Here is a 16612-nt window from a genome sequence, read left to right as displayed (position 1 = left end):
GGACCACACGCCCTCCAGCCCTCGCTCACCCTAAATGGCGTGTTGATCCGACTCGTCAGCGTATCCAGGATGTGGACGTTTTCGTGTCGGTGCAGGAGGATGAAGCGAAGGAAGATCTCCAGGAGCGCGGGCTCCGAGACGCTGCGCAGGAAGAGATCGAGGTACGCCGTCGTGGTCATCACCTCCTCCACGGTCACCTGGAGAAGGACACAGTGAGTCTAAGGCCTCCAGTCAAACAGCAGTCCCGGGATACTGGAAATCTGAGGCCTCCTAACAGTTACAGGTGCACTCGCCTCCACCCCAGGAAGGCAGGAGCGAGACCTTCCCGAGAAGAGGAGGCCTGTGGCCTAGCCACCCTCTGTGCACCTCCCGCTGCCCCCAGCAGTTTAACAGAGCCAAATAAAGGGAAGGCCCTAAAAAACCATCCAAGTGGTTCCGCACCCTTAATCATCTTCAGCTCTTTCTAAAATATCATAAGGTTATCAGAGGCAGTGCTCCTCCTACCCACTCACTTCTAATCACCTTTCTGTTAAAGGGAGGGAGGGAAGGAGGGAAGGAGGGAGGGAAGGAGGGAGGAAAGGAAAGGAGGAAGGAAGGAAGGAAGGAAGGAAGGAAGGAAGGAAGGAAGGAAGGAAGGAAGGAAGGAAGGAAGGAAGGAAGGAAGGAAGGAAGGAAGGAAGGAAGGAAGGAAGGAAGGAAGGAAGGAAGGAAGGAAGGAAGGAAGGAAGGAAGGAAGGAAGGAAGGAAGGAAGCGAAGAAAGGAAGGAAGGAGGAAGGAAGGAAGGAAGGAAGGGAAGGAAGGAAGGGAAGGAAGGATCACAAGAAGTAAAAATATATCACAGATGTTAACTTCCTACAATAATTCATAATTATATGACTATGACTTTGGGCAAGTCCTTTTGCCTCAGTTTCCTCATCTCTAAAATGAGGGTAAAATGTTGAGGGCTGTTGTCGGAATCAAATAAGATGAGTTTATAAAGTGCTTACTTAGCACAGAGCCTGGCATATAGTAGGTACTATATAACTGCTAGCTGTTATTCTTGTTATTATCATCAAGAGCTCCTACTGTTTTCTGTAACCTCATAGATTTAGAAGAAACTTCAGAATCCATCTAATACTATCCTTTCATGCTATAAATGGGAAAACTGAGGTCTAGAGAGATAAATGGCTTGCCCAGTATCACACAGGGAAGAAGGGATGAAGCCTGGATTGAAACCCTTGTCCCCTGACCTCACAGCCAGAATTCTTTCCCACTATATCATTCTGCCCCTCAAAAAAAAGCTGCTACTTCTTTTTTTTTTAATCCTAGGATTTATTAAAAAAAAAAAAAAAAGCCCCAGTCTCAGCCCTTGAAGAATTTGCAAACTAAATGAAGAAAGAAGGAAAGCATACATTAAAAACAATTTTAAAAAGCATATGGAAAATGTCAAATGAGTGATAACAACAATTAAGTATTCTAGGAATTCAAATGCAGTTCTGAAAATTTGTGTGTAAAACAAATAAATATACATACTTAGAAAAACACACATTCTGTATATCTTTCACATACCCATTTAAGTCCATACATATACATAACATATACATATGCATATACTGTTTACATAAACTGCGTATATATTATATCCATGCTTACATACATAGATGTTGTGTATGTTACACATGCATAGTATATGTTTGGTGCACACATAAATATTGTGTACGTGCATACATGTGCATACATATGTACCAATATACATTTTATTTGGGAGAAGAAAGACCAGGCCTGTAATATTTTTGTATAGGAAATTCCCTGTACCAAAAGTAAATGGGTAACAACCATCAACCAAGTCTGGTCACCTGAAGTTGGGTAGTTCCAGGAGGAGTGAAAAAGGGGCCAAATGTAAAAGATCCTGCAGAAATAGAACTAATCGGACTTGGTAATTTCACAACAGAAAATGGGAAAAGATGAAAAAAGTGGAGGGGGGGAGAATCAGATGATTCAGTTTCCTGTCCTGAGGAGCTTGGAGGATCCTAGTGCTAACCAAAAGACCAAGGAAGTAAGAAAGACATACAGGATTGGGGTTTTTTGGGTTGTTTGGGGGTTTTTTTTTTGGGGGGGGGATGATAAGTTCAATTTTAAAAAGTCTTGACTTTGAGTAGAAGAGCTAGAAGAGAATCCAAAGAGAAATATACAACAGTTATTTGATGCAGAACTAAAACTCAGGGAAAAAACTGAAGTTGGAAATATAGTCTGGGGCATTATTAGCATGAGAATGACCATTGAATCATGAGGAATACCTGAGATCACCAAGGGAGAAAGTCTGGAGAGACAAAGAAGAGTTTTGAGGATAGCGTCTTGAGATGACCCATATTTAGGATATGGGAGGAAGTAGGGAAGACAGCAATGAAGTGGCGGTCAGAAGTGATAGAGAAAAACAGGAGTACAACAGAATACAAGGATGGAAATAGACTGAGGAGGGAGCGGTCAACGGTGTCAAAAGCTGTTGGAGATTTAGGGCTTATAGACTAACTAGAAAAAAATAAAATTACTTTTCTTTAGAAAAATTTAACAATTCACATTTTTAATCAATTCAAACTGTTCCTTCTCCCCTCCTCAGAACTGCCCAAATGAATGAAGTTTTAGAACACAGTGAACTTTTGAGCATAGAGAGGAAAACTATTCATGCAGAAAATTCAAGAAGAGCTAATGATTGACATTTGGCTTTGTAATGCTTTCTATCATTTTCTTTTTTTTTCTTATGAAGCAGAATTACATCCCTAATTACATTTTGCTTAGGCAAATATTAAAATCGGTTTTCATTATCTATGCAAAAAACAAGCAACTGATGCTGATGGGGGTCAATCCAAAAGGAAGCGAATAAAAATAATAGCTAGAATTTAGGTGGGCTTTAAGGGTTGCATCTATATAGTATCTCATTTGTGGTGAGGTAGGACCTTTTATTATCCCCATTTTGCAGATGAAGAATCTGAAGAAATGAGTGGTTGAGTAAATTACTTAAGGTCATGAAGTTAGTAAGTCTGCATGGCAGGATCTGAATTCCAAGAACAGCTGTACCCCCTAGCTCCGGGAGAATTTTCCCTAGAAAAACCATTCTTATAAGAATACGATGGATTTTTTTTTTTTTATTTAGTGCTTTCCAGTTCACAAGCCTATGAAGGGGGAGGTGCTTTTTATTATCACCATTTTACAGAGGAAGAAACAGCCTCAAAATGGTGGCAATTTGATTCAGTCATTACTAAGTAATTGGTGGAAGAACCAGGTCCTCTGAGTATCTAAGAGGTCCAGAGTCTTTCCACTGAGCTCTAATAAGAAAAGGAGGCTATTGGGTCACGGTGTCACACTTTGGAATAAGACCCTTTGATTCTGACTCTGATTCTGGCCCGTGAGTCTAAGATAGTGTGCTCACCGAATCAGAGTCTTTACCTGTCTAACGCTTAACCTAACCCAGGTAAGCAACATATATAAGGGTCAATTAAAGAGTCAACATGTTTACTGGCTGGCTTCAGGGGTGAACTGTACCTCCATCCTCTGGACAGAACTTGGGGGGTATCGGTGACCTTGAGACCCATGTCAGATATGGCCAATGTACTGGTTTCTTTGCTTAACTAGATTCTCTGTTACCAAAAAATGTTCCAATTGGGAAGAGTGAGAGAGTAAAATTATAGAAAATAGTAAAAAAGAAATTTGAGGCTCCGGTGAGATGGAGAAGTATATAGTAAGGACTCCTCTCACCTGCAAAGAGAGAAGGGAAGGCCTATTTTATAAGTCTGTTCATCAGAGGGATGCTGATAAATGTTTAACAACCAGCTCTCCAAAAAGTATTAACAGCACAATTTTCTTTCTTTTTTTTTTAATTAAAGCTTTTTATTTTTCAAACTATAGGAATGGATAATTCAGCAACATTAAACCTTGCAAAACCTTGTGTTCCAATTCCCTCTCTTCCCCCACCCCCTCCTGTAAGATGGTAAGTAGTCTAATATATTTAACAACATATTTTTAAGTTTATTTTGGTGAAGTGAGCAGAACCAAGAGAATATGGATGATAATCACTGTGATGGGCAGCTAGGAGACATCTTCCTCAGTTCAAATTTGACCTAAAAAATTAGCTGTGTGACCCTGAGCAACTCACTTAACCCAGTTTGCCTCAGTTTCCTCATCTGCAATATAAAGCTAGAGGAGAAGGCAGTTTCCTCTGTTCTATTTTCCTACTGCAATTTCAGGTCACCTTAAGCAATTAGATCCCAAAGAATTCAAGCCCAAAAAGTCTCCTGATTTTCTGACCTTCTTGATCTCTGGGCAAAAACAAACTAATCAGCTCTAAACAGGCCATCCTTTTTGTAATTTATGTTTTTTACCTCACCACTGAGTACTGCAGAGCTGGCAAGCCAGGAGTGATCCCAAAAGTTGCCTTGGCCCCATAATGCAAACTCAGCCGTCCCCCTCCTCCCTTTAAGTTACACATGACCTTAATAAAAGCTCAAAATCACAGGCAGTGATAGACTCTTTAAAATATAGGATTCAGCCTGTGGGGGAGGACATGAAAGGAGGGCCTTAACCAACTATTGTTTACTGCTCTTAGACTGGATAAATGAAAAGATTTTATTTCTTTTAAAAAATCAAAGCTGTCATTTATAAGCTAAGAGGATTTAAGAAAGCACTTGGAGGGGCAGCATTTACATAACGTGCTATAAATATTAAAACCCCAATTCCATTAAGCTGAATGTTAGCTGCACAAGCAGCCTTCATGTTGCAGACTCTCTTTATAAATGGAGGTCACACTCACCTCTAAACTAATACCCAAACCAGGAAAATCTGGTCCCTTTTTCCTTCCTTATCCTCCTTCCCATGTTTTCATAACCCTTAGCAGGCTTTTATTCCAGAACACCAGCGTCCGAGTCTTTCTCTTCTTCCCTCTATCACCTCCTCAATATCCAACATTCAAGAATAAAATTCATTGATCCCTCATGTGGAGTTGGAAGGGATCCCAGAGAACATATTGTTCCCCTGCCCCCACACGCCACCCTGCCATTTAAAAATGAAAAAGCAAAAGCCAAAGAAAGTTGGATGGTTTGCTCAAAGACACACGAGTGGTAACATCAGAGGCGGACTTAGAACTCAGGTCCACTCATTCCAGAGCCAACGCTCTTTATGTTTCCCTGAATTCCCTGTCTGTCAACAACCATCTCACGAGGGCTTCCCTCTGCCATGCTGGTCCCCTTCTCCCACTGGTGACTTCCTTCTGGGGGCTTTCACTTGGGGGACGGGCCAGGGTCAACCAAACTTCCCTTCCCTCCAGGTTCTGCTCCCGACCTTCTGAATGCCGACGTCACGCTCCGGCCATACCTTCCTCCTCCACCTCCCTCACATTGTATGTTGTCTTCCACTAGACTAGCAGCTTGTTGAGGGCAGGCAGTGTCTATTTGTTTCTATCTCTAGCACTTAGCACTGGCGTACAAGTGCTTACTGAATGTGTGTTGCCTTGCCCATCCTTGAGGAGCTGTATCCAAACCCAGACACCAGAAAGAGCACTCAATGTTATCATCATTTAAGCTGAACTTGGGCTAGTGTCTATAAGAAGAAAATTCATTAACTAGGGGAGAAGCTTGTTTAAAGTTATATTGGAAAGAAGAATCCATTGTAAGTCTAAGGGAAATCACTATAATTGATGAGAAAACCCTTAGACATGGAGTAGAAGGTTCAAATTCTGTCTCTGCCTTTCACTTGATTATGTCCTTGGCAACTGAATTCATCTCCCCAAGCCTTAGCTGGCAGCTAAAAAAGAAGGAAAGAGCCATCCTTGCGCCACCTCCTGAACAAGGCTCTTGTACAAGTAACGCAGTCCCTTCATTTTCTGGATGAAGAAGCGGCAGGAAAAAAGTGATATTTGTTGCCCAATAATAAGAGGCCAATCCAGACTTCAAACCCAGGTCTTTTGACTCCTAATTGATGAGGATACAAAGAAAGGCAAAAGGCAGTCCCTGTCCTCAAGGAGCTTTGATCTTATAGGAGAAGACAAATATATTTTTTTAAATATTTTTTTTCAGTATGTTCTCCCCTTTCTCTACATATTCTGTCTTTTTTTGAGGAACTCTCCCATAGTTATAGGTTGAATATCTACAAAAATGATGCGCCAATGTACACTTCCAGCCATCACCTCTTTCCTGGGCCCCATCCCAAGGCATGATGTCCCCATCTGGACAGCTCCAATCTGACGAGTGCTAAACAAACTACATCGGCTTTCCCCTAACCCAAGACTTCTGCAAACTATTCTGCTGAGAGAATCCCCATTCATCTTGGAAGTCAACGACCTTCATGATTTAGGAGTCCCCCGTGGTTTTCTCTCTCCTTCATCCCTCTACCCCACCACTCACCCCATCTTTTCTGTCTCTCTCCCCCAATCCACCAATCAACAAGCACCTAGTACATGTGCAAAGCCCTGGTGATACAGACCAAGGCCAACAGCCCTCAACCCCAGGAGAATCTTGTATTTTAAATGAAGAGGCAGCAGGTGTAAGGGTGGGTGTGTGGCCGAGTGTAACAAAAGGAATCCAAGGTATCTTTGGGGGCAAGGCTGGAGGGCCTTGGAAAGCATCATGGGGAAGATAAGTTTAGTCCTGAAGAAAACCAGGGGTCTCAGGAAGCAAAGGTAAGAAATGAGAGTATTTCAAGCCAGTGAATAGGCATGGAGGGAAGATGGAACATCTATCATGTACGAAGAACAGCAAACAGACCAGCAGGGCTTGACTCTAGAGTGGATGGAGGAGAGTTATATATGAATATGAGACAAATGAAAAAGCAAAAAGGGATCACTTTGTTATAAGTTTTAAATGCTCACCAGTCTTGTGAGCAATGAGATGACACAGATCTAGAGTCAGGAAGAACTAGGAAAGGAGAGAGGGAGGGAAGGAGGGAGGGAGAGGAGGAAGGAACAGGGAAGAAAGAAGGAACGAAGGAAAGAAGGAAGGAAGGAAGGAAGGAAGGAAGGAAGGAAGGAAGGAAGGAAGGAAGGAAGGAAGGAAGGAAGGAAGGAAGGAAGGAAGGAAGGAAGGGAAGAAGGGAGGAAGGAAGGAAGGGAGGAAGGGAGGAAGGAAGGAAGGGAAGAAGGGAGGAAGGAAGGAAGGGAGGAAGGGAGGAAGGAAGGAAGGGAAGAAGGGAGGGAGGGAGAGAAGGAAGAAAGGAAGGAAGGAAGGAAGGAAGGAAGGAAGGAAGGAAGGAAGGAAGGAAGGAAGGAAGGAAGGAAGGAAGGAAGGAAGGAAGGAAGGAAGGAAGGAAGGAAGGAAGGAAGGGAAGAAGGGAGGGAGAGGGGAGGGAGGGAGGGAATGAACAGAGGAGGGAAGGAGGGAAGAAATCTGCACAACACATCACTGGAAATTAGTGCCTAAGAAGGCATGACCTGGTAGCTAGAACTATGCTTCAGAAGCTCACTATCTTATAGGAACTGACAGACAACAAATCCTCATATTGCAAATACAGACCTCAAAATATCCTGGAGAAGTCAACCAATTACCTGTTCTCAAATCCCATAAACAACTATTACACAGAATCACCCAAACATAACCGTGATCCACAAGGACTTGAGAACAATGTTTTCAATAGATGTTACTATACCAAAAACTCATCTTCAAGCTACATGCAATGAAAAGCTTTCCAAATATAGAGACTTAGCAGAGGAGATCAAAATCAGGTGGGCACAAAATGAGGTACACATCACTCCTGTTGTTCTAGAGTTGAAGTAATGGACGGTGCTTTCACTGAGACTAGAGGATGAGTTTACAGCTTAATATTTTTATTCATCATTTCCCACCTGGCTGCACTCCCCTGGATTTCATCAAACTCCTGGAATCTCATCATTCTGCAAAATCACATCAACCCAGAAACTTCCACCTCCTCAGACTCCCTCTGGCCCTTCTCTCCCTCTTATTAGAGAAAGCTCCCAGCTCTTCCATTGCAGGAAGGTCCCCAGGGAAGCGTTCCTAGCCCCATTCTTCCGGACACCATCATGCCCCGTGCCAGGTACGCTCACCACTCCCTTTCAGTTTCTTTTTATGCTTTTGTCTTTCCCTATAAGATCATAAGTTTTTTTGAAGACAGGGACTGTCTTTTGCCTTCTTATTCCCCTCACTTAACAAAGGCACTTCATAAATGTTTATTTGCATATCAACTTAATATTTTTTATCTGTAAAAAGTTATTTCATGCAATGCACAATACTGCATAGAACATATAATTTTTAAATAATAGCAGAATAATGACTTAGCCCAACTGAACTGCATCAAAAAAGTTAAGAATAAATAATACTGCGGCCGTTAACAAAAACAATAGACTTGATATTTCTGTAACATTGGGGTTTGCAAAGTCTTTTTCACCTAATGCTTCTTTTGATCTAGCCTAACCCCCTCATTTTACAAATGATAGGTGGACTAAGTTAGCTGGACTGTAAACTTCCAGAGGGTGGGGGTCTCATTTGTCATAGAAACTTCTTCACCACTAAGATAGCCCATCATGGGTAAAAGGTGCTTTATAATGTTGATTTGTTGACTATTCATGGGAACTCAAAGCATATTATCTTTTACTGCTAAGCCACAATGACTGTAATAAACTAAAAAGAACAACTGATTACTATAACATGTAGAACTTCTAATTCTGACCTCAATTGATGAATTTACTTTTCCCTAATCGTCCACCATTCCAAGTTCTGTTCTCTAGCCAAGGCCGAGACAAACTCGACTTTTTAGTCTAAAAAGTCTGATCTAGTGGAGAGTCCATTAAATTTAAGGTCAGAAGAAATGGATTCCGGGTCCCTTCTAGGCCTATGAAAACTCAAGCAATTTGCTGAAATTCTTTGGACTTCAGTTTCCTCATCAGAAAAATGAAGAGATTAGTGACTTGTCCGTTCCCTTCCAACTCTTTATCTACAACCCTACAACCCTCTGCTCCAAGTCTCTTCTTACAAAACTAGGAGACTGGGTCTCTTGATCCCTCTTCAGTTGCTCTGCCCTCCACCCAGTCTGTAATCAGTTTTGCCCCCTCTCGGTACACCCTTCCACACATTCTAGGCCAATGCACAGCGTGACAGAGCCTGCAGAAAGGAGGGTAGGCAGCACTTAAGATCAAGTCTTAGAATAGATAACAACAGAATTCAGGAGAAAAGCAAGCTTTTCCCTCCCCAGAATCAGCCCCTTCCCACTCCCCCTTATAGAAGCTTGAGAACTCAAAACGGGCCTTTGTGACTTCTGTCAAACTGTTCCGCCTCAGAAACGGGCAGGGGGGAGAGGGGATGACAGGTGATTCCCTAAGAAAAAAGAAGTGACCCCAGGTGTTACCATCCCCATCCACCTATCCCATAAAGGCCAAAAAAAGGGGGAGCAACAGCTGTTCTGATAAGCACTGCTGCGATGGCTCAGTGCAAGAGGAGGGATATTGAGGGGGTGTAAAAGTAGAATTGAGCACATGGAGCATCTGACTTTTTTTCCCTTTTCTTTTGCAATCAGCTCTAGTTGGGAAACTCCATTTGCATCTAATTTAGCACAGGAATCATTTCTGCAATGACAGCTTTATGTGAGCCCCCCAAAAACAAATCGCCCACCTGCTAATTGTTTTCTAGGATCCAGCCACAGCGCTACAGACAGCTGGGTCCCGCCTTCTGTCACTCGGGCAGGTGGCAAGCGATGAGGTCGGGGGAGGGCAGGCTCACTATCTGAGGCAGAAAGGCCTTCCCTGGCATTTGCTTTTGATGTTAAAGGCCTCTGTTAAGGGCTGGCTCTGTCCTGGTCACCTGGAAGCACTTTAGGCCCAGAGGCAGCCAGCTCAAGAGAGAGGAGAGGTGACCCGTCTCTGATCCTCTGGAAGAGGAGCACAAGCGGGAGCCGGAATGGGATTTCTGCATCACATGAAATCGGTCAAAGGGAGGGTGCTTCAAACAAGAGGCACTGATAAGGTCCTGACTTACTGCTTCCAGCACAAAAAAGGCAGGGCACAAACAGGAGCTCGACACGGTGACCGCAGCTAGATGGACAGTGACCAGGGGAGTCTTTTCCACAAAGCTTCCAAAGGGCCCGGGAGGGACTCCAAGCCAGTGTGCTACAATGGACAGAGCACTGAGTTACTGCTTTAAAATCCCAACTCTCTCCTTTCTTCCTCCTGTCACCATGAGCCTCGGTTTCCATGTCTGTAAAATATGGCGACTGGACAAAATGACTCCTTCTAAATCTATAATCCTCTAATCTTCAAAGGATACTGCCTTTACAGTACTGCCACCAAATTCAAGACAGAAAACTTTCAATTATTCTAGGCCTGAAAATAGCTGACATTAGATTACTCAGGCTCCTATCTCATTTCTCCTTCCTGTTTCTAGTCCTTAGGGCCATATCCATCTCATTAGCAAGCACCGGCACAGAGGGACAGCTGAGGAGGCAAACAAGGTGAAACTCAAAGTCAATCAAGTTTGCTAATTAGATAGCCACAGGATGAGAGGATTATGGGACTTAGATCTGGAACCAGTGAGTTCGGGTCCCTCTTTTCTAAGATGAAAAATAGATCTAGAGGAAGCAGAATGACTTGACCATGATCACACAGATTAGATTAGTAGTAGCCCTCTGGGAGGAAGAAGGAAATTAAGATTAAAATCACTAAAGAAATAAAAATCACTAAATTAGACTGGGAGCTACCAAAATCTATGGGGATATGTAAATATAGATTATAAAATATATACATACACACAGAGAGGAGAGAGAGAGAAAGAAGAGGAGGGAGGGAAAAAAAGGAGGAAAAGAGAAAAAAAGGGTCAGAGACAGACAGGGAGAAGAGAGACATCGCTATGTGCTTGTGTGCGTGCATGTAAATGCACATTTTGGCCTAATGATGTATCCACTATTGGGAACATATCCAAAGTGGATCAAAAATGGGTGCACAAAAATAGTTACTGCAGTATTTTGGATAGTTGTTGTTCAGTCATTTTGGGTGCAACTCTTTGTGACCCCATTTGGGATCTTCTTGGCAAAGATACTGGAGTGGTTTGCCATTTCTTTCCCCGGTTCATTTTACAAATGAGAAAACTGAGGCAAACAAGATTGAGCAACTAGCCCAGAGCTAGTAAGTGTCTGAGGCCGGCTTTGAACTCACATCTTCCTGACCTATTGCTCTATCCACTCTACCACCTACCTGTCCGCTTTGGGTAGTGACAAACAAATGGGAAAAGTTGAGACCCATTTATTGGGGAATGAACAAATACATTTTGGTATAGGAAGATCATGGAATACTGTGTTCTAAAAATGGTAAATTCAGAAACACTCAGGAAAGCTTAAATGAACTGATGTGGAGTGAAGTTGGAGCAGGACCAAGAACAGAATCTGAGAGAAATCAGAACTTTGATAAATGCAATCATCAATTCTGATAGCAGAACACTGCCGATGCAGTTCTAATAGACTTGGGATGGAAAATGCCATTCTCATTCAGAGAGAGAACTATGGAGACTGAATGCAGACTGAAGCATAATAGATTCATCTTTTTTTTTTTTTTGATGGTGGTTTGCTTGTGCTTTTTTTTTCTTTTTTGATCTGATTTTTCTTTTACAGCATGATAAATATGGAAATATGTTTAAAAGAATTGCACATATTTAACCTATATTAGATTGGGGAGGAAAGGGAGGGCAGGAAGGAGAAAAATTTGGAACACAAAGTTTTACAAAAATGAATATTGAGAACTATCTTCATATGTCATTTGGAAAAAGATTGCCAGTGAAGTGTGTCTTCTGTTTATTGGCACAGAAGTAAGGAAATATCAATCAATAAACATTTATTAAGCACCTACTATATACTAAGCACTGTGTTAAGCACTGTGAGTACAGAAAAGAGGCAAAAGACGGTCCCTGTGCTACAGAAGCTCAGTCTAGTGGGAGAATCAAGAAGAAAATAAATACATACAAACAAGATATATGGAGGATAAGGAAGACACTGGAATTAAGAAGGTTTAGAAGATGGGATTTTAGTTGGAACTAGAAGGAAATTGGGGAAGCCAGTGAGCAAAATTGAGCAGGCCCGAGGGACAGCCAGAATAACTGCCCAGAGCCAAGAGTTGGAGTGTCTTCTATGTGGAACGGCCAGGTGGCCAGTGTTATTGGATAGATGTGCAGAATAAAGTCTACACTGTCACACAGGGCCCAGGGTTTTTGTTACAAAAGAGAACCGAGTGTGTGAGGGGGAGTTTGGGGAGCAGGATATATTTGTGACGTAGGAGGGGACTCTCAGTATTATTTGGGAGAATCCTTTTTTAAAAAAGGCATCAGTGATTTTTGTTTTAAGCAATGGTTAAAGGAGGCAGTGAGATCAATTTTTACCACTGGATTTGTGCACATAATAGAAAGCTTGGCACACTTCCTCAAGACCACATCTGAACCCTGGCTGGTCTCTTTGCTTCCAAGTCTGTGCAGTGTGCTAAGAACACGGAATTCAGAGGTGACTCCCAGCTCCTGCATTTGCTAATTGTGGCACTCTGGGCAAGGAGCTTCATTTCTCTGGCTAGAAAACAGGGGCAGCGTCACCCTATTGATCTCACAAGTTGATAGGAGGAAAGTGTTTTATGAAGCTTTGAGTGCTATCAGGACCAACGGGACTGCAGGCTGAGAACACATCTAGGATGGGGAGGTACTAGAGCTAGGTGACTTGCCCACAGGTCACAGAGAAAGTAAGTGGGAGAGTCAGGATTCACACTTAAATTTCTGACTCTAAATTGCTTGCTCTATCAGTGCCCCACACTGCCTCCTCCCCTGTATTTCACTTTCTAAACAACGTGGGTGCTCAGGTTGGATGATCTCCAAGCCTCTTCCAACTCTAACATCTTAGAAGGAAACGGCCAAAAGATGGAGAAAATGATGACTTTCTCTGTCTCCAGCAGCTCTGTTTGTGTGTCACAGACCCCTTGTCAGTTTGGTGAAGACTTATGGATCTGTTCAAGGAATAATGCTTCTAAATAATAGAAGAAAAAAGCCAAATTCTACTTAGAGTTTCGTGAAAATAAAGATGTCATTTTTTTCAATCCAAGTTCACAGACCCCTTGAAGTCTATTCAAGGCTCCCCTGATTTTTCAGCGAGAGCTAAACAATTCTAAAATGGTCTTTAAAGACAGCATGGGGGATTTAGGTTAGGTTTAAGGCAGAATTTTCCCAACGAGCCTGACAAACAGCAGAAAAGAGAGACTATGAAAACCCTTCAGGCAGCCTCTAAAAGCACTTTTTTCAGCTGCCTGAAATGAGTGTCATCCTGATAGGGGGAAGGAGGATACGATCAATGACCTCTCAAGGTCTCAGAACGCTGTAACTTTCCTCTCCTGCTTATCTGGCAGAAGGACGCTGCCAATCTGCCCAGTCAGAGGAGGGGCAGCCAGATGATTCAGACGCATGCAAGCAGGAGGCTTCACACTCACGCCAGGGACAACAGAGAAACGCTCGGATGCCAAGGAGCCCATCCCATCGAAGCAGATCCCACACTCCCAGAAACGGCGCAGCCCCACGGGACTCCCATGCCAGGCTTTATGGGCACTGGACCACAGCCGTAGAGCCAGAAAGGACCACACAGGGAATCCAATCCCCTCATTTTGCAATTAAGGAAACTGAGGCACAATCAATCCATAATACAAATAAGCCAACAAAATAACTGTCTAGATTACATGTAGAAAAACGTATAGTGTCTTTGATCCCACGTTATTCCCTGACTGTAAAGACAGTGTTTTTTAACAGCAATATCGTCCTAGGAATGCCACATGCAACATTCTGGTGGGGTTATTTTGTCTTTGGGAAGAAGGTGGAGGAGGAATCTTGGTTTCTAGCACAGGTGGACGAATGAATAGCTGTTCTTTTCTTCTTGCCCATCAAGATAATGTAACTTTCCATAGAACGTGGATCTTCTTAAAGCTCAGCCCACGTTAGAGTCGATTATGTGATGGGGATCCCTGGCACAGGCTGCCCGGCACGGCGTGCCCTCATCAGAGAAGGTGCCGGCCCAGAAGAAATGCGAGATGCAGTCAGAGAAGCCAGATGTTCAGAGGGACCACCGCCTCCGACCTGCGGCAGAGAATCTCGAGCTCATATTGGTCTGATCGTCACAGCCGGACACAATATAACTCAACTCTAACTCAGTGATGTCATTCTGTTTCTCTTCAAGAACAAAGGAAAACAACCAACCAATCAACACTCTGGAAATGTTTTTATATCACTTGTTACAATGCTAAGTGAGCTAATTTTTTTAAAAGCAGGCCATCGATATAAAGAAATCAGGATTCCAGTCGATGAAATGGACCAATAAAGGCTTCCTCTCATTCTTGGCAGCAGAAGTGGGACAATAGGTGCTTATTTTTGAAGCTTATTTTTCAAACATGGCTGGGGTGTTACTTTGTTTTGCCCAGCTACTTCTTTGTAACAGGAGAGATTTCCGTAGGGGTGGGAACGACAGCAATGCAAAAACAGAAAGAAAACAAAACAAAATTTTCTCCAAAGAAGCTCATTTTAACACCAATATTTTCCCAGTTATGCTCTATGGCCTCAAGTCATGGATCATTATGATCTTGAAAGAATCTAAATTGTTGGGACTCCTGGAACAAAGGGAAGATAAATAGCAGGTTGTATCTTATTACCCAAAATGGCTTGTGTATAAGAAATGAGAGGAAATGGAGTGTGTGACCATGTTAGGGGTGCAGTCACTGACGAGGTGAGTCTTAAAAGCAAGGTAACAACCACCCCCTCTGAGGCCCCAAACTGTGAGTGGGAGCTGGGGGGAAGGGGGTACCATAATAATAATAATGAAGGACATTTGCAAAGGATTTAAAGTGTATTAGGCATTTTACATATGTTATCTGATTTTGATAATAGCCCCATGAGATAGGTAGTGCAGCTATTGTGGTCCCCATTTTACAGATAAGGAAAAAGGCTCAGAGAGAGGTCTCACAGCTCAAATTAGGGTCTTCAGGCGGGGTGCAAGGATTTGGCTAGATTGCGGTCTCTCCTGCAGGGAAACCCAATGATGATAAGATCACAGATTCACTGAAGCAAACATAATTTAACTTTTGTGGCGCTATCCAAGGTCCTTTTGAAATATCAAAAGAGTCACATTGAAAGACAATCTTACATTACCTTCAAACAATTATAACTCAAGGGGGTGAGGAGGATGGGGAGTAATCCCCATGACCAGCTGATCCATTCATCCGGTACACTCGCACAATTCCAATAAGATGTCTACCTCCCATTTGTAATTTCCAAATGGGAATTCCACATCTGGATTGGATAATATTTCTTGGAATTTCCCAATCATTTCAAAGTTCTTCCTAATGGAAAACCTAAATTATTTCCCCTGCTTCAATTTACATGTATGACCTCTGTCTCATCATCACTATAACACCATGGGAATAGATAAAAATTGTTTCTGAAGCATATTTTTCCTCCCTTACCCAAACATTAAGAGAGTCCCTCAGCTTCCTCTGGATTCATTCAGAGCCATAGAACCATTTGCCAAAGATGCTATTGTAAGTTACAAAATCTCAGATTAAATGGGATCTCCTAAGTCATCTAGATCAGACTGTCTGTGAAGAAGTGATGTCACAGCTCCTGACCTTTGGCTGATTTCCTAACTAGCCCACTGAGACTTCTCAGTGAAATAAACCCATTTCTCGCTTGGAGATTGGGAGTTCTTTCACAAAGCCTGCTACACCGGCCTGGGGACCCTCTCAACAGAAGCACACCAAACAAGTGCTCATTCGTCCTCCAATGAGAAGGAATATAGTTCCCTCAGGGAAACATGGTAGAATGGAAAAATCACTGGCTTGAGAGTCAGAGAACCTGTGTTCAAATGCTAGAACTTATACTTAATACCTGTAAGACTTTTGGTGAATTACTTCACTTTCCAGAGCTTTGGTTTCTTATTCTGTAAAATGAAGAAACTGGTCTAGACAATCTCAGAGGACATTTTATACTCTAAATTTATAATCCAACACTCCTCAGCTTTTGCTTGGTTCTAATTGCCAGGAAAATTCTCCTAACATCAAACCCTTGTCTTTTAGCAATTTTTTGCAAATTAGACTCCTGGTGCTCACAATGTGACTATTATGGAGCCTCTCTTCTTCCTTTGACTTTCAAGTTCCTTGAGGATAATGACTACTTCTGACATGCTAAAAAGATTCACAGCATTTAACCTCAAGAGCCATGAACTGAAGAGGGTGACCAACACAAGCTGATGTCGGCAACCAGAAGGCCAAAACTAATGAAATTCCCTCTCTTTTGTGACAAAAATGCAAAAGTAAACTGAGGCAAGTTTTCCAGGCAAGATAACTATCAATAATGGCAAGTATGGCTGTTAATAAAATGGGTGAAACTGATTCCCCTCACCCCTAGTGGATCAGCAACTCCAAAGGGATTGAAAAGATCATGTTTTCTGAGACCCTAAAGGAGGAGGGGTCAGGGAAGGGGGAAAAAAACCTTATGATTAGGTATAGCTGGGGAAAGGGAAATGGCTGGTCTCTGAATGTGGCTAAAAATTAAGAAAAGCTCATTGCTTTATGGGACTCATGTCTTAGTAATCTTGGTAAGAAAATCAGAACCAACCCAATCACGACCTTTCCCCCCACCCAAC

General features: G+C 42.5%; 1 protein-coding gene across 6 annotated transcripts in view; it reads right to left on the bottom strand.

Moving 5' to 3' along the window:
* Window positions 1-16612, bottom strand: part of FHIP1A (FHF complex subunit HOOK interacting protein 1A) — a 363684-nt gene that overhangs the window by 47951 nt on the left and 299121 nt on the right. For all 6 annotated transcript variants that reach the window (XM_074274292.1, XM_074274294.1, XM_074274295.1 and 3 more), the window contains one exon: window positions 30-197. In XM_074274292.1, the coding sequence (XP_074130393.1) occupies window positions 30-197 (168 nt within the window). The remainder of the gene's footprint in view (window positions 1-29; window positions 198-16612) is intronic.

The sequence above is a fragment of the Sminthopsis crassicaudata genome, chromosome 6, assembly GCF_048593235.1.
Source record: "Sminthopsis crassicaudata isolate SCR6 chromosome 6, ASM4859323v1, whole genome shotgun sequence".
Lineage (NCBI taxonomy): Eukaryota > Metazoa > Chordata > Mammalia > Dasyuromorphia > Dasyuridae > Sminthopsis > Sminthopsis crassicaudata.
Note: the sequence above shows the minus strand (reverse complement) of the source record. Positions and strands in the feature narration are given on the sequence as shown.